Below are 19,764 nucleotides of genomic sequence, written 5' to 3'. Positions count from 1 at the left end.
AATCTCTAACCGGCCATATTCGAGCGGTTAAAGGGGATAACCAGTGATTAGTAGAGCAAGTAAAGCAAAATGGCAGCCAGAGCCACAGATGATTATTTCGAAGACGATTATTATTGTACAGTACTTGAATTACTTGGAGCGTGAGAGTGAAGTTTCTTTAGTGGAAAGAGATAATCTTACGAGCAATTAGATGACACAAAATTTCAGGAGGGATTTCGTTTATCAAAATCTACAAATGGATCATTTGAAGTAACACAAAAACAGGCTTATTTCTCCTATGGATCAGCTGCTTATATTACGATTTTATGTAACTGTTATTTTCTGTATTTTAAGAGGGAATACTCGAATATCTCTTTCTCTATGTCACTGGCTGAACAAAGAGAAGTTATGAATTGATCTTACGATAATGAGCAATTCCCTGGTGTAATTGGGGTCCTGGATCGTACACACATTCCTACTAATCTTCTGCATCCTTTTCCTTTTTGGATATTCCTTCTTTTTTTACATAGCCTAATATATTTAAATCTAGTAAGTAAGTCTATCGATACTTCAACCTCACATTGGGATATAATCATTTTTGCATTCAATTTTCCAATTTGTACGATTTTAATCTAACAGTAGGCCTACTGGAAAACAAAGAAATGCAACTCGCAAATATAACAGCGCCCAAAGGCAAACCAATGCAAAGCGAAAATGTAGGAAGCTTTCATTTCGATGTAGAACGGAGTGAGCGCAGTCGTTTTTAGATATTGAATATTATCTTTGCAGTGGTATGGATGCATTCTTTTTTTAAGTCATTTTGTAGAAAAGTGTACCACCATAGATTTCACTCTGGTTAAATGAGGTGTCAGCTAGCCATGTTTAAGTAATCGGTGATTATGAATGATGCACAGAAATTACATTTTAACCATGGTTACTGTTTAACCATTGTTTCATAATCTATGATTACTGCATTTTTAACCGATGTTGATGCATTTCGCCATTAGTCTTGTTCCACTTCTTAAAAATAGGTACAATTATGGATTCCTTCCATTGTTCTGGTACGATTTCCTTTTCCCAAATAGCAAGTACAAGGTTATAAATTTTGCTAGATAATGTGTTCCATCCTCTTGTATTAATTCTGCTGCAATTTAATTGATACCTGGAGACTTATATTTTTTCAGATTTTGACTTCAGAAAGTGTGGATCAGGGTATAAATCGGTCAGTAGTTTGTATTTGAATTTCGTCCCAGTCATTTCTATTTGGCCTATGTACATCTAGTAGTTGCCCAAAATAGTTTTTCCATCTGTTCAGGATTGAATGAGAGTCTGCAAGCAAGTCCCCATTCTCATCCTTGATCACGTTTACCCTTGCTGATATCTGTTCTTAAATTCCTTCATCCCTTATATAAATCTCGATTGTTTTTATTCTTACTATTTGTTTCTACCTCATTCAGTTTTTCTTTCAAATAATCTCTCTTTTTATTTCTAAGTATACGACTTGCTTCCTGTTTTTCATTGAATTATCTCTATTTTCCTCAACTGGATCCTGTAAGAATTTCAATTTTACCCATTTCCTTGTTTCTACTACCATGGAACAATCTTCATCAAACCATGGTTTCTTTTTCTTAGTTTCATAATAACCTATGCTCTGCTCAGCTGCAATTTTGATACTATCTTGGATATTTTCCCACACGCTATTAACATCTAACTCGTTCTCAAATTCATCGGAGCTTCCTAAAGTGACAAACCTATTTGAAATTTCGACCCGATGGTGCTTAGTTTCCTCGTCCTTTAATTTCAGGATACTGAATCTACTAATATTAACTTGTTGCTCTACTCACTTGCCTACTGATAATGGTCTGCTCCCTGAAAGTTCGAATGTCTGCTATACTAGTATGTCTCCGTTTATCTATCAAGATGTGATCTATTTGGCTGTGTGTCAATCCATCTGGAGAAGTCCAAGTATATTTATGTATATCCTTATGGGAGAATGTTGTACTTTTGACAATTAAAATTTTTAATGTCGCAAAGTTGACTAACCTAATTCCATTGTCATTACTAGTTACGTGTAGGCTCTCTTTTCCAATAATTGGTTTAAAAATATCCTCCTGTCCTACTTTAGCATTGAAATCCCCCAATAAAATTTTCATGTGATATCTAGATAAGTGATCAAAAGTGTGTTCCAATTCCTCAAGAAGCTATCCTTTATATGGTCGTCTTTCTCTTCTGTAGCGGCGTGGGCATTTATAACTATGATATCCCACCATCTACCCTTAAGCACTAAATACAATAACCTGTCACTGATAAATTCGATCTTTTTACTGCTGATTTTATTCTTTTATGAACAAAGAATCCTGTTCCTAATTGGTGATTATTATTTCCTTCTCCATAATACAAGTAATCTCCTACTTGTGATATGTCATTCCCATCTAACCTAACTTCTTGTACTTCACAAAGTCTATTCTACATCTAGCTAGTTCTTTTGCTACTAATGTTACCCCTCCTGCTCTATAAAGGCTAGTTACGTTCCAAGTACTAAATCTCATAACCTTATTCCTTTGCAGTGGTCATGCCAGAGATTCAGTCCCATTCTGAAGCTTATTGTGTGGTTATAACTATACAACACTTGAGGAAAATTACATATACACACATACACACAAGGGAGAATTAAACATGTATATGAACTGCAATATTGTTCAACAGTTCCTGAGGGAGCTGGGTGGGGAGTCCCAGAAACGAATTGCTGATGTGAAAGAGGAAGGCATGGATAATAAAGGGACATTTTTAGAACATATGCTCAGGCTGTTATATGAGGACAAGAAATTAAAACACACTGAGAGATAGTTAGGCAAATAAATATTGATGATGCAATATAGGAAAATTAGTAAATGAATATATCTTCGGTCCTGTAATCTTACCCATTGGAGCATGTCAAGGGAAGGTGTAAAGTGATCGTATTTGTGGATGTTGCAAATAAAATGTATGCAGGCATTATGAACGTGTTGTAATCTTTGGGCTAAATTAGACTTTAAAACTGTTAGCAGAATGTCGCAGTAACCAAAATGTGGCATCACGAATGTTTGTATGAGAATTCAATGTAATTGAAAGGATAAAAAATTTTTCAGGTGATACATCTCGCAGAAGCCAGTGAAGCAGAAAAATTGTGCCTCGTTTTGTGTAGCTGTTTTGTTGAATTATCGAGAAGCTTTTCTAATGAAAGGAAATATACAGACTTCTGAATGAAATTGTTTGTATCAAATATTACCTTGCAATTTTGATCTGAAGCGTTCATGGTCTGCCTGGGTACATTGTTCCGCTCGATGGACACTCACTTTTTCTACAACAGGACGCAGTGTTGCTACTTCCTCACTACTTTCTGAACTATTCTTTCGATGGACATCCACTTTCAAGTCTGAAAGAAATAAACAAATATTCAATGTGCTATCAATTAATTTCTCAAATGAATCAACTAAATTTTAGACTTCTTAGTTCCATTCATTGTAGAAATTGCATTCACAATATCATGTACATACACAATACAGAAGCATTAATATTAGTGCAAAATTATAAAAGGGAGTTATTACTACACACAATGTAACTATGTACTACTTTTTGCTTTAATACTGACTGGACTGCAGAAACCAAGTAAAATAAATGTAAAAATTCATTGTCATAATAGTATAAAATTTTCAAACTATATTTTTCATATCGTAAATGCATCTACTTATGTAAACTATTTGGGAATAAACAGATCAATGCTTAAGATATGAAGAGTTCGCAGGAAAAACGATGAATGTCACAGTTTTCTTAAGGTTGATGTCATTATCTAATTCAATGGATCACTGCGAAATTCAATGCTGTTCTTATAAAAATGGTAAAAAGGAGAATTATCACCACGAATACAGTAATCCTTTCCTTTATTTTCTATAGAAACAGCACCACATCCCGCAGTTATAGACTCAATTAGATCATTATCTAATCCTTAACAGAAATGTGACATTCATCGTTTTTCCCGCGAACTCTTCATATGATAAACATATTAATTACTTATGCAACAGACCCAAGAAAACTATTTATAAATTTGTGAGACTTCGTTCATTTATGCTAGTTTCTGTGTTATGGTTAGTGTATTTAGCTCTAATTCAACCAGTGTTGCATTATAGTATAGGCAAGACTATCTTCAGTACTCAGACCTTAATGCAGGTATCGATAGTGGCCGGAATGGCACCAGTCACTCCAAGCATGATTACCAAGTGATTTTGTTATTATGTTTTGTGTTAATTACATCGTGAAATGGGCTGTTCGTGTTTTGCACTGGGTTGTAATTACAATAGTGGATCTGTGTCTTATATTTCAGCATTTAATTCCCAAAAAATACAACTTTACACGACAAATGGTTTAGATGCATAATCATGACAATTTCCAAGTTACGGAAATTACAGTTTGTTGTTAAGTCAAATGTCCAAAGGCAGGTCTGAACCTCACAAATGATACCAACAAGGCTCCACTTATGAGGCAACTAAGCCAATAGATAATGGGGTAGGGGGGTCCGTTCCTATCCTCCTAAAATAACTGTGTAACACAAAAAACATTTTGAACCTAGATTAGTTATCAGGAAAGATATTTTTTCCTATTGTAAATGGTGATGCTTTTCATATTCCTCAGGAAATTTCGAATCTTACCAGTTATACCTAAACCACCATATTTCCTAACCAACCTTTATACTATAGTGTCAGTCATTCTAGTGCCCAGAAAGAATTCAGATCAACAAAAAGGGGAACAGATGGAGAGAGAAGAAGAATTTTTCAGCAAATGGTGTAAAAGTGAAATTATTAGCATTTTTGATCAGTTTCAAAGTGATTTCAGGAAAGAAATGTGTTTTTATTTATGATTGTTGTTTAAGTTGACTATGTTATTTTCTTGACTATGACCTCTTCCAGTGATATCTCTATCCAGTGTTTTTGCTTCAGTAAAGTCTCATTTTACAAACCTATGGATCAACAATTGGCTCTCTTCTGACAAAGTAAAAATTTTACAGTCTGTACAAAAGAAACCAAATGACCTGGAAATGTACAAAAACTTGCCCAGACATGTTCAAACATTTTTAACAAGAGCCACAACAGGTCACATTGTCACTCAATTGTACCTACACCAATTTCACATTTCTGATAATCCTACTTGTTTGTGGTGTAATAATCATGATAAAGATCTGGAACACATTCTTCTATACCGTCCATCCATAAACCACAAAAGAAGTAAATTAAAATCATCAGTACCAGTTGCAGAAGACACAGCCCTGCAGTATATATTGACTACACCCCAACTCTAGCTACTAGCAACAGGCATCTATAATGAACACCGATCAAAATACCCCTCATTTCTCGTGAAAAACAACTGAATAGACTACAGTGGACTATAGTGGACTTTATGTTGTCAGCAAACAGCTGGATACATTAAGAAGATTGTTTTGATTGATTTGAATCTATACTAATAAGCGAATTTTTCTGGTAATTTTCGCTTTTCTAAAAATAATTGGTGTTAACATGTATAATTAATCATCCTGAAACCGAAAATCGCTTTTTTGAAATTTTTGTTTGTATGTCTGTCTGTCTGTCTGGATGTTTGTTACCTTTTCACACGATAATGGCTGAACGGATTTCGATGAAAATTGGAACATACATTAAGTTCGTTGTAACTTAGATTTTAGGCTATATGGCATTCAAAATACTTTATTTAAAAGGGGGGGGGGGGGTTATAAGGGGGCCTGAATTAAATAAACCGAAATATCTAGCTTATTATTGATTTTTGTGAAAAATGTTACATACCGGGTAACAAAAGTTTCTTTAAAAATGATTTCCGATAAGTTTTATCCAGGGGAAAAATTTTGATACGACTGATATTTAAGGATATACAAAAGTTTTAAAATAACAATACAATACATTTCCACCACCACCTCAGATTACAGTGTCATTCTGTAACTTCTATGTGCAAAATATTACATTTTTTAGTAGGAAGAAAAACAAATTTATTCATTCTATGCCAGTAGTGCATAGGAGATCGTGAATTCTTACATTTTCGAAAGAAAGAAATATAATTAAGTTATATATAGTAGATTGTATTATTTGCTGCATCACTATTTAAGTTATCTAATAGAGCAAAAATCTGAAAATCGATATGTGACATAGGAGTTATTGCAGGAACGACGGTGATGGCTACAATGAAATCAAAACAAATGACTCCGTCTATTTAAGGCGGCCTTGACATTTATCAATATTAATATACAGAGAATATTTTGTGTGTTTGTATGAAGTAATCTCAGAAGCTAATTAACCTACATTATTTGAAATGTGTAGTTTCTCTAGATGGATGTAATGCTACAAATGAGGACTGAGGTGAGATGAAAAGAAATCTGTACACACAGAAAACTTGATATTCTGTCGAAATATTGTATAACTTAATTATTGCAACTTTATTTAGTCCACATAAAATACTCTAATTTTATACACTCATTTTACCATAGAGATCACTGGAGCTGAGGTTTTTTAAAAGGTGTCATGAAATGCCGTTCCTGCGCTCATAATTTACCCATATTAGTTTCCTGTGTTTCTTAAAATAATATTTACGTAGGGTTCCTCATTTTTTTATTTGCATAAACAATGATATACAACCGAGCGAGTTGGCTCAGGCGGTAGCATTTGAGACACATTTGGGGGTCCTGGGTTCAAACCCCGTGGCCGACCAATCTGACTGGGATTTTTCATAATTTCCCTTAGTCATAAAGGCAAATGCCGGATTGGAAAGATACATGCCATTATTCATTACCGCCTCAATTACCAATACCAAAAACATTAATCAAAGTCTATAATCAGTTACATGAACACAAGCCATCTACAACACACAATAGAAACAGGAACTCAACAAGAGTAAAAACGGCCTGCTGATATACCCACACATTCTAAACATGCGACATGACCACAGATGTTACGGCATGAATAAAATAAAACTTAAAAAAATAATAAAAAAAAAAAGATGTACAGTAAGGTTAACTTAACAATGATCTTCGTACACAATGAACTCTATTAATTTGGAGTGATTTATTAAAGGATGCATTCAAGACTAATTTAGAAAAATGTTAAACGAATTATCTTTGCACCAAATGAGTGGTCTCTGGACCAAAATGATAGCATTTTAATTATTTAAATAGAATTTAAATTAAGTAGCATATTAAACGATTTATTCTTCTATCAAACATGAATGTTCCCTCGACCCAATGTTCTATTTCAATTATGTAATTACTTTATATTTATTTCTAATAAGTGCAGCAGAGAGCATGGGTACAGCTAGTATGAAATATGACAGTGCAGAAGAAATCCATAATTAATAACTATACAAAGATGTTGAACAGGGGAAAACATTTCAAACCAAGTCTAAAAGTGACAAAACAAAAAGAATTTAAATTCAAGATGAATTAGGCCAAGAACCCTAGGTTATTAATATCCATCTATTAAAAATATAAAATATAAGCTGAATTACTATTATTATTATTATTATTATTATTATTATTATTATTATTATTATTATTACCAATAGTAATAGCAGTGGTACTGTAGTAATATTGGCTGACCTTGTTTAAATGTGTTATTAATTTTGGGTATGTGTTATCCTTTTGTATGCCCAACAACTATTAGTGAACGTTTGCATTTAATGCAGTAACTTACATGGAGTTCAGGGTATGATTTTCAACTTATTGAAAACTATTTTCAGGCTGAATTTGCATTGTCAAGTGCATAACATTATAGCAATGTGTTTTTACTCGTACGTATCTTGTCTTGCCTTTGAAATTGAACCTAATATTACTCATAATTTAATGCTGGACGTTTATTTAAGACACCATTTTTGTAATTCAATTTAATAAATACGAAAAATGTAACTATTTTGACATAAGGATATGGTGGAACTGTCTATATACATGGAAATGGTGGAACCGCAGTGGCGGACATCTTTGTTTCTGTATTATGGTCTGAGTATTGGAAATGTTCTAGGTATAGGCCTATTTTTAGGATTGAAGAAATCTTGAAAAATATTTTGAACCCACTAATTTTACTTCAGAAATGGATTATAAAAATTTGTTTAAATAAATCTTTATTTTATCCAGCCAATTTGAGCTTTACAGAATTTAAAATCTTAGAAATAAGTCAATAATATCATTTTTTGTTATTAACTTATTTTCATAAAAACCGGAAAAATCTTATGAAGTTTTTTCTTAATTATTGCACTAGATGGAATGACACAATAACGTTCGAAGAACCAAGGTGTAAAACTACTAGAAGAATAAAACAGTGTAATTTTGGCCCAAGACATAACAAAATCATATAAAAATCTCTCACCTTAGTGGGAAATAAAATTTATTTTTTGGACCAAACCAACAGAAATTCGCGGGTGCTCGTGTAAAGAAGGTTAAGTCAATATTACTCACTTTTCAGGAGAGCAAAAACAAAGTTTTTATCTTTCTCATAAATCAGGATTTAAATATTTTTACACGAAAACTGGCTGTAATTGTCAAAATATATGTTTATTTGGCTTATGATACATTCATTCACAATATTCATCAAATGGCGCGAAGTAATTAACACTGAAGTGACATAACACCTTTACCACAATGAAACTGTAACTTAACCCATTTGGTTCCATTATTTTATTGAGAAAATTAGCAATATAGAATAACAAAAGATCAATATTTGAATTATTTAAACTGATTGAATGCTACAACAATATAAATATTAAGCAAAAGTATCAATAATAACCTAATTTGACAATTGAAGCGTTGGCTGGAACAACGTTATAAGTTACATTTGGTAAAATTTACAGGAGCTGCAGAAATGTGTACATGTACAACATTGTTGTTATAGGGTAGCAAAATTTTGAGTGGACAAATTTCACGTACTGCAGTGATGGACAGTTGCAAGCCAAGGAGTATAGCAAGGTAACATGACATACAACATTATTACATGAAAACACGCCGAATGAAAATTTTGTAACTTACAACGTTGTTCCAGCCGATGCTTCAATTAGGGCCTAGTGTAAATATTTCAACAGCTTATTTCGATGTTTTCACAAAAAATGAGTCCTTTTTCTTTGATGGAATGAATAATGATTAAGAATGTTACAGTACTGTTACAATGTTGCAGTATATGTATGCTATTATCTTTCCTGTCCTTAATTTCTCTTTTTTGTTCATTCCCCACATTTCTCTTTTGTGATCTGTTTTGTTTCCACTGTGTGTGTTAGTTATGCTTTGTCCAATGAGGCAGTCCCGTTATTGGAAAAGCTGAAAGAGTGTCTTTCATATTATTATAAAGTAGAACATGTCAACAATACCAACGTGAATGCATTTAAAACTTTTCTGTTTTATCTTCATCTGGAACATCTGGTAAAAATTCCCCAAAAATCATTTAATTATTAAGTTACATAAGTTACAGGTTATACTACTAATAAAATTTAATAATTTTCGTCTGCTGCTGAACTGTAGTTGACCATGAGGCACAGAATACAAAAGAATTGTGCACCAATTACATAGTTTAAACAATGAATTTAACAATTATAACATTAAATTAAGATATATAAAACTTTCAATTTCTGAAAAAAGAGATATATACAATATGAAATGTTTTCAAATGTTAAGTTAACGAGAATAATTTAAAATATTAATTTGGAAAGTATAAATGCTGGTGAAGAATCCCTAAGGAATCTTTTATAACATACTTCAGTTATCTGGAATAAATGTTAAATATTAAATAAATGCTTGAAAAAAACTGCCTGTTAAGTCCAATCGTAGAAAATTTACATTACTAACCACAAATGAGAAAGGGAAAACAGTAGGTAGAAGTTAAAAATGAGAGGGATTCAATTTGCCATCGGAACTTGAATCCGGTGTGGCTTAGTGGATAAAACACCAGCATGTAAAGCTGGAAACCCGGGTTCGACTCCCACTGCCAGAGAATTTTTTTCCGTTCTGCCAATTCTTCACTCAAATGAGAAGATAATAGGCGAAAATGATTACTAGGAGATTCTATTAACGGAGTCTGAAGGAAAACACACAAAACAACTTCAACTGACAAGGGAACTGTTAATAGGCAATGAACAAATTTTTAGGTATTGAAAGTTAATATTTCAACTATTGTCGGCACAGCATATCTTGAGGTACTAAGATGCAACTTCAACATTTTTCCCCCATTACGTGATCACCAGCTGAAATCTAGTGTTTTTGCAGCCCCCAGGTTCACTTCACTACTGGCAACACTTACTTCAACACCCACATGTTCTAGATATCATGATAGTTAGTCATTTTGTAGTTCTTATGTTGGTACACTTGGAATTATTATTCAGGCCTACCGCTACTCGATTTAAAATTCATTAGATTTATTCAAACGTAATATTGTGCGTGTATTTTATATCGCGATTATAATATACTACTAGGTTCAAAAAGTTCCCGGAATTTTACTACCATTTTTCGTATTAATATATAACAAGGGATATTATACATTTGTTTTGTTGGTAACATTCATGATGTCATTTCCTTAAAGTTTGTTGATAATGGCAATTATTGGTTTTGAGTTGTAGGCAATTGTTTATCATAGTGTTTCGTTTGTTCGTCGCATTTTGTAATTATGTCCACAGAGCAAAGTACAAACATCAAGTTCTGTGTTTTGCTGGGGACATGATCAGTATGGCTGGTGAAAATGGTGATTTCTTAAACAAAATGAAACTGGTGCTACTTGTACGACCCAGTCCCTAAACGACAGTCATCTGAGTGGAAATCGAAAACATCTCCTCGGAAGCAAAAATTTCCTAGGGACACTTCCAAAGGCAGAGTTATTTTAAATGTTATGTTTTATTTAACGACGCTCGCAACTGCAGAGGTTATATCAGCATCGCCGGATGTGCCGGAATTTTGTCCCGCAGGAGTTCTTTTTCATGCCAGTGAATCTACTGACATGAGCCTGTCGCATTTAAGCACACTTAAAGCAAAGTTATGTTGGAAGTTTTCTTCGACTCTCAGGGTCTCATGCACCATGAGTTCATTCCAGAAGGTCGTACTGTAACGAAAGAATTGTACGTAGAAACCCTCCGTCACCTCTGGGACGCAGTGAGAAGGAAACGTCCAGAAAAGTGGGTAGAAAACAACTGGTTCCTTATGCATGACAATGCACCTGCTGATCGCGCAATTATTGTAAAGAATTTTCTTGCCAGGCACAACATAACTGCTTTGGATCACCCACCATACTCTCCTGATCTCTCACCACCTGATTACTTTCTGTTTCCCCGTCTGAAAAGTCATCTGAAAGGACGGAGATTCAATGCTGAAGAGGTTATCGCAAACACGACGAGAGCACTAAGACGGGTTTCACAAAATGGCTTCCAGGCCTGCTTCCAGGAACTCTACACGCGTTGGCAAAAGTGTATTGTTGCGGAAGGCAACTATTTTGAAGGGAATGCTGTAGAATAGTGTTTAAGGTACGTTGTTTCTATGATGCTAGCAAATTCCGGGAACTTTTTGAACCTAGTATGTATATAATATATTCCGGGAATTGCGAGTTGTACGTGAAGTTACTATTTCCATCACATCACATAATACAACTCTGTGGTGCAATTATTGTTATTATCAGAACTACCAGTATTGTATGTTTCTAGGTAAGTAGAAATTTTGGAGCATTATATTGCAATATTACAATAAATTAACATATTAGAATGTTGTGTTGTATTAAGATTCACTGTTATTTAGTATGTATTAAGATATTATATTACATAGGCATACTTATATTCTAGAATAGTGAAATTTATAATTAGGCCTACAGATGATTCTGCTGAGGTAAGAGCATTATTTTAACTTTAAAACATTATCCATATAAAAATAAATTATATGATATAACAATTACATTTTTATCATAATATAAGGTATTATCCAGAGAAGCTACATCAAAGAAGGCATGTTTCACTGGCTTATGAGAGATGTATATAATGATAAACATGTGGTTTATTAGTTTGCTGTTATAAAAACTTCCAATTATCCATTAGAATATACAGGTATCAAATGACTTTTATGTTGAAAGTATTTATAGCTCCAAACTAAAACCATGTGTTATCATCTCACAGAAGTCAGTGGAACAAAGGAAAACAATCTCTCCTATGGTGCAGTTATTTTTGAGAATTACGTAATATAATTTTACATAACCTTACAAATATTCAGTCTAATGAAAGTGAATAAAATCAAGGTTGAAATTAGGTTAATTGTAGTTCATATTTTAAAATGCAATAATCACTTTATTTTAAGGTTATAACATGTCCAGAAGGAAAGAGTCTGAAGAACTTATAGGCCTAAATCAAGAAAGAAAATACTTTCGTTACAGAGCAGCTTACAATAAGCAGTGGTTAATATGTACAGACAACTGAAGGCTGAAGCAGAATAGGAAGATATCTGTTAAACCAAAGCGGTTCTAATGGCAAGAATTGCAAATCTCTTGTAAGTAGGCCTACCTGTTTTTATAGATAATATTTGACAGGATCAGTACAGATCTTATTCCATAAGGATGCATCCATGATAGTGTGTTAAAAAATATTTACACATAATTTAACATACGAAGACTTTTCTGTAACCTAATCTAATGCAACTTCATGATAAACTAATGCATGTGGTTGAGTTTACATGCAACTGAATTTTGAAAAATTTTAAGTTTACTTAGAAATACAAGTCCCAAATAAAGTAAAGTCCCATCACTGATAACCTTTCGTATGTATAAAAATATTCTTGTTAGAAATTAAGTAAAAAAAAAAATACGTATTCAATAATGCAGAAGAATATTTTATTATTGTCCCAAGTACTTCAATGTATTACCATAATCTTTAAGGCTATAGGAATAATTAAAAAGTAGCATATTATATGTTTACTTGTTCCAGATATTGTTACACCACAGGCATGTATGTATAAGAAGCATTAAATTGGACTCTCACTTTGAGAGGGGAACAGAGGTTAAGGGTATTAGAGTATAAGGTTCTTAGGAAAATATTTGGGACTAAGAGGGATGAAGTTACAGGAAAATGGAGAAAGTTACACAACGCACAACTGCAAGCATTATATTCTTCACCTAACATTATTAAATCCAGACGTTTGATGTGGGCAGGGTATGTAGCACGAATGAGTGAGTCCATAAATGCATATAGAGTTAGATTGAAGACCTTTGGAGAGGCCGAGACGTAGATGGGAGGATAATATTTTGAGGGAGGTGGAATATGATGCTAGGGACTGGATTAATATTGTTCAGGATAGGGACGAATGGTGGGCTTATGTGAGGACAGCAAAAACCTCTGGGTTCCTTAAAAGCCATTTGTAAGTAAATACTGTAAATAAAATATATAATCTCCATACTTTTATCACAGCATTCATAGAATGCAGTAGAAATAATTATTACCAAATCTGAAAAGAGGCATATGCTGTCTACACCAGGGAAAAACAAGAAATATCCACAATCTATAACTGGCATCAGATAATTTTTCCAAGGAAGTCATTGCAAGATTTGTATATGATAAACCGAATCGAGATGAAGAAAATTATGGCAGTAACATTTTTTTTTTTTTTTTTAATTTTAATAAGTTAGAAGACTGTAGACTTTACTCTTATAATTACTTCTTATTTATCACTACCGGTACTATTTTCATTCCTGTTCAGGAAAAAGAATAACAGCCATGCTGGTACTGGGCCATGTAACAGCAAACTATGATACATACTTCATTTGAAGGATCACGTTCGTCATTAAGGACAATTTTGAAGGAAATGTGGTTTAAATTGAAAAAAGAGGGCAATCTCACATTAGTAAGAGAAAGTAAAAATATTAATTTTAAGAGAATATGTGAGAAATATGAAAAGTGAGGGTCCAAAGTCTGTTGTTTTTCTGGATGAAACTTGGATTTTTATGAATGACAGGCTTTATTACAATATTTTAAGATAGTAAAGGGAATAAATGTTGTAACATTATTAATTCCATGTATATTTCATAGACTGCAACACATTCATGGAGCAAACCAGTATCGTTGGTGGTAAGGTTCAAGGAGTTATGCATCGACCTGCTGTGGAAGGAAGACTGGTCAGTGTACAAGCTGGAACCTGGTAATATAACTACAATACTATTAAACTATATATAGTGTAGTAACTTTTATTATGTGTTCTATCTAGAATCTAAATATCTTGTCTCTTTTATAGATGCAGATTTAACTTTTTGCATCCAATTTGAAGACTGGTCAAGATTACTATGGTGCCATGAATACAATCCAGAAGTGGGTGGAAAGGTAGCTTATTGTTGGGTTGAAAAATTTAGGTCCTTCGATTATTGTTATGGATAATGCTTTCTACCACAATAAAATTGCAGAATACAAACCCACAACAAAAGGAGACGAGATCAGTTAATGGTAAATATAATTTCTGTAGAATCTGAGTAATGAACTGTGATGTTAAATTGCATTATTTATGTTTAAATGTGAATTTTGTAGACATGACTGAAACAGAATGGAGCTACCATTGCCAGACAATGCAAACAGGAATAAACAACACTTGGAAAGGTGATTCTCTAAATGTAAGTAATTCATAAGTAATCCCCCCCCCCCCCAATTGGTGGTTAATTGACTATTTGTCATTCAGCCATATGAAGCGAGTTGTGTAGACCAATTTATCAACACAATCATTGCCCAAGGTGTGTCATAGGAGGCTGGTTTTCGATACACCAACCTCTCCACCATCCAGGCCATGAGGGTTACCATTTTGCACGACATACAGCAGGACAAGTGCATCAGAGGCCACCACTAATTTAAGAAAAGTGAAAATATCTCTGATGATCAGACACCTCATATCAAAACCCACTAATTTTTTAACAAAATATGACATGCCTACAGATAGATTGCTGTACATTCAAATACAAGGATGCTAGACGATCTCATCATTGATAAATTCAAATTGTGTTTTTTCTGTTGCTTAGGACTTAACGATAGAGTTTCCCTTCCAGGGATTAGCTATCGTGGTGTTTCAAGAAGCCAGTGAGGCTTATTTTGTTGGTCTCTCATATACACCAACCTCTCTGACATCCATGCCATGAGGGTTAACATTTTGCACAATGACTTCCACCTAGACAGGCATATCAGAGGCCACCATTAATTCAGAGAAAAGTGAAAGTGTCTGATAATATGATGTCTTATATCAGTACCACTATTTTTTTCACGAAATATGATATAGTTAGATTTGTGTACCTTCAGAAGCAAAGAATTCTGTGAGGGTAGTATTTTGCTACAAAACTTGCCAGATCCTTGAGCTAGATTGCACTGAAAGTTATTTTCAATATTTCTGTTTCAAAGCCTGATGTCATATTTTAGATACCGGTACAATGTTATTTATGCAGTATTAATTTTCACTCTGTGTACAACATAATATATTTTTTATTTTAGTTTTAATTCCTCCCCCCCGTTTTCTACTGATATTTACATGATTAATTGTCCAGTCCAGTGTTGTCACCATAATGTCCACTATAATTCTACTAAAAATTAATTCAGTTATTGTTAAATGGGGCTATGTGTAATTACTTTCTTATATTAAAAATGCACAGATCCCTTTTTAACATTGACAGTTTCTGTGTTAAATCAAATTCTGTCTTTCTTTTAGTCTCAAAGGATCCCATGATGCCACCAAACATTATCAAGAGGTTGGTTAAGGAAGAGGACGTCTGGAAATTTGGTAATATAATGACTAATTTAAGAATTATGGCTGATGCAAATGCTGGAGCAAACATAATATGTCTATCCAAAACCATAGTTATTTTCTTTTTATATCACTTTGTATTTTTCAGAAAAATAAAGTAAGTGTGCTGTTACACAGAAAATAATACAGTTGATTGTTCATTGTGTATTTTTGTTGTTGCCTAACTGTGATTTATGTTAAATTTGTATAATGAAGAAATAAAATAAAGTTATTTTCAATCTGTCCTTTGTCGAAGCATTCCCTTAGTCCTGAGGCAAAAGTCGGGATATTAAAATTGTGTAATGCTGATTCAATATATCAACTTGTCAGCATTCCATAATGTTATACAACAATATAATAATTACATCACCCTTCTCCATTAATCCTGAAATAATAAAAATACTTAAGTTGTCCTTTCATTTGGTTGAAACAAATCCTTAGTATACAAAATTAAAGTTTAATTCTTTTTGTATAGAGATTGGTCGTGAAAAGTAAGCATGATTTTTAAATTTTCATTACTTGGTTAGTTAAAAATAAAATTTCACTTTTCTCATTGTACTTTTTAATTATATTTATACATACGTATCTATATCTATTAAAGAGGAATATGTGCAGCAAAAGAAATGGAAAATAATAGTGATGAATGTAATGTAGTTTTAAGAATATTTTTTTAAGACATGACCATTTAAATTGTTATTCAAATTTTATTTACGGCACATAATACCATCTTTCGTGGCATAAATTGTTTTACTTTTTTTCAGAGTTTGTTTCATTCTGATCCACAATTTTTAAATGCTCTCCACTGACAATTTGTTCAATTTATTGAAAAGAATTAATATTAGTGCTTTACGTTCAAAGTTGGTAAGACTGAAGTACGGCCATTTTGGATTTTTAGTACGTCACTATATGTTGTGCTGAGTATAGCTATAGTTATAAAAGAGCAAGAAATATCCCCTTGTAGTCTAAATAATACAACTGGGTTTGAATATTGTAGTCAATTGTAGCAAATAATGAAAGCCTGTGTTAGTTATTTAATTGAAGTTAAAGCCCTTCAATATCATTGGCTACAGCTTCTGCTGACATTAAGACTTGAGAGTGGCTGCAGTAGGTAGTGCTCGTTTTTCAAACTTAAGTTCAAATAAACAGTCTCAATCATTATTTACAAACAGCAAGCATGTTTCACTAGATTCATTCTCTAGTCTTTGTGATCCAGCTCTTCTCTGTTAGATTTCAGAGGGTTATGAACAAGGTCTCAATACGGTTCAAACAGACATCATATTCACTCAAGTATACTCATTGCCATTTTTAACTTTTAGTACCTAGAAAGCTGTTCTCTACTAATGAGCTCATATTGAAATCTCCCACCTCAAACAGTGCACATTGTTAGATATCCATAGCTTACAGACAAATACAAAAATTAGCTCCCCATACTAAGTTTATGGTTACGACATTAAAACTCGAATAAAAGTGTGTTATTCTCTGGTCGTGATTAGCAGAGTCCTGCATTTGGTTACTTTCAGTACAAGTTAAGTATACATGGATCATACATACTAGCTTCGTTCTGTGAGTCAGACCTGTTCAATGCTTCGATTTGTGTGTTTACATCTGCTTATTCGTATAGACACTAACAATGAGAATAGTACTCACATACAAAATATACTGTCACGAGGATTTAATAACAAACTAAAGCCACCTTATGGGCAAAAGAAGGTTACTTTGGCAATAAGTAAAATACATCTAAATTCTACAACTTTCTGTTTCATAATATTATATATTATTCATCCAAAAAGTAAAATCCAATGTTCATTATTTTTCTCCTTTATATAAAGTTCTGAATATTTAAATAGGATTTTTTAAAACAAATAGATAGGCCTATATTTTATCAAAGTAAAAATCAGTTTAAAAGCAAATGATATGACAAATTATTGAAAGGATTGAAATTTGAATATTCACAAATGAAAATTAGTTAATAATGAAATATGTTGTTGTTTTCCAATGCCAGGTGTTTGACAATAAAGTCATTTGACCTCTTGCACTCCAATATTTTTCAAAGATATTATCATGACCAGCAACTGAAGCACCGAATTTGAGGTGTTCCGAATCCATTTCTTGGTTTGAATTGCACAATGGGCAGTTAGGGGACTGATATATTCCAATTCTATGCAGGTGTTTGGCCGAACAATCATGGCCTGTTGCCAATCTAAATGCAGCTACAGACGATTTTCGTGGTAAATAGGGAATTAACTGTGGATTTTGATGCAGAGAGTTCCATTTTTTTCCCTTGGGATTCAGTTATCAAATTTTGTTTGTTGAAGTCTAAGTATGTAGATTTAATAAATCTCTTCACAGAGTAATACGTAGATTTAGTAACAGGCTGCCCTTCTTTGCTAAAGCATCTGCATTCTCGTTTCCCAGGATTCCACAATGGGATGGTATCCATTGGAATACAATTCTTTTATTGAGTGATATTAATTGAGAGAGCATTTTAGTTATTTCTGCTGTTTGAGATGAAGGTGTGTGCTTAGAGACGATTGATAGAATAGCTGCTTTGGAGTCTGACAATATAACTGCATTCCTAAATTTATTGATGTGGCATAGAATATTCCCGAGACTTTCACTTATTGCAATGATTTCACCAACAAAACTTGTTGTTCCATAACCAAGAGATCTATAAAGTGAGAAGAGACAGCACGTAACACCTGCACCGGCACCTTGTTCTCTGGAGAAATATATTGAAATATATAAAATATATTTCGACCCTGATATTTCAACTTTTGTTCACTTAGAAATGTTTGTGAATTTTTTTGTCTCCATATATTACAGTCTGTAATGCCAAATTGTAGGAATTAATTATGAATACTTGTTTTACACGTGAACATTGTAACTGAACACAGCCTATGTATGTATACATACATCTACCAATAAATGAATGTTGGAAATTACAATAATACAATAAAACAGAGTAAAAACAAAACTATTTACACTGATTACTTGCATCTTGTTTAGTTTCAGCATGTTGACTGCCTTACTCACTGAAGGCAGATATGAACTGTGTGTCTGGGGTTCAGTGACACTGACCTATACCCCATACGCAGCTACAATGTTGCAAGTTGCTTGGTGACTCTAGGTAACCAAACGTTGGACTCTCGTGATTAGACAGTTCTCACTCAGCTGGTAAAGCCCACTGTGTGCAAGATCATGTTGCATGTCACGTTACAGCATAGGCACAAACAGAGAATAACAATTCAACTACTCTCTCTTCAAGCATGTGCCATTACTTCTTAATGCAACATTTAAAGTTGTTGTTTTCTAATGCCAGACGTTTGACAATAGTCATTTGACCTCTTGGACTCCAATATTTTTCAAACATATTGTCATGGTCAGCCACTGAAGCACAGATTTTGAGGTGTTCCGAATCCATTTCTTGGTTTGAGTTGCACAATGGGCAGTTAGGGGACTGATTAATTCCAATTCCATGCAGGTGTTTGGCCAAACAGTCACGGCCTGTTGCCAATCTAAATGTAGTTACAGACGATTTGCGTGGTAAATCGGGAATTAACTGTGAATTATGGTGCAGAGAGTTCCTTTTTTCCCCTTGAGATTGTGTTATCAAATTTCTTTTCATATCCTTAAAGTTAGTGTGGAAAGCTTTTTTTTTTTTTTGTATCTCCTATGAAGATCTAACATTTGCGTCCACAGTCTGAAGGAAGGTTTCAATTTGTGTTCAATTATCAATTCCCTTGTAAGTTGGGAATTAAGAATCCTAAAACATGGATTCAGAAATTAGAGGAGGAAGAAAGGTACAATTTCTTTAAAGCTGAAACTACCTCACGATGTGAGCTGTGGTGGTGATGGTGGTGATTGATGATAAAGGCAATGACAACGATTGTAGTAGTGGTTGTGGTTATGGTGATGTTTAAAAAAGATGGTATTTTTACTGTCATTTATTTAAAAATTCAACATCGACAAAATAAGCCTCCTTATCCAATTCTAAACACAACTGAATT

The 19,764-nt window shown here is 33.4% G+C and overlaps 1 protein-coding gene across 13 annotated transcripts in view; it reads right to left on the bottom strand.

Annotated features, from left to right (window-relative positions):
* Positions 1-19,764, bottom strand: part of LOC138703364 (pecanex-like protein 1) — a 255,059-nt gene that overhangs the window by 215,186 nt on the left and 20,109 nt on the right. For all 13 annotated transcript variants that reach the window (XR_011333137.1, XR_011333138.1, XM_069831164.1 and 10 more), the window contains exon 4: positions 3,248-3,394. Coding sequence is in view for 11 of the 13 variants with exons in the window: in XM_069831164.1 (XP_069687265.1) it covers positions 3,248-3,394 (147 nt within the window). In the remaining 2 variants the exon portion in view is untranslated. The remainder of the gene's footprint in view (positions 1-3,247; positions 3,395-19,764) is intronic.

The sequence above is a fragment of the Periplaneta americana genome, chromosome 7 (genome assembly GCF_040183065.1).
Source record: "Periplaneta americana isolate PAMFEO1 chromosome 7, P.americana_PAMFEO1_priV1, whole genome shotgun sequence".
In the NCBI taxonomy this organism is placed as follows: domain Eukaryota; kingdom Metazoa; phylum Arthropoda; class Insecta; order Blattodea; family Blattidae; genus Periplaneta; species Periplaneta americana.
Note: the sequence above shows the minus strand (reverse complement) of the source record. Positions and strands in the feature narration are given on the sequence as shown.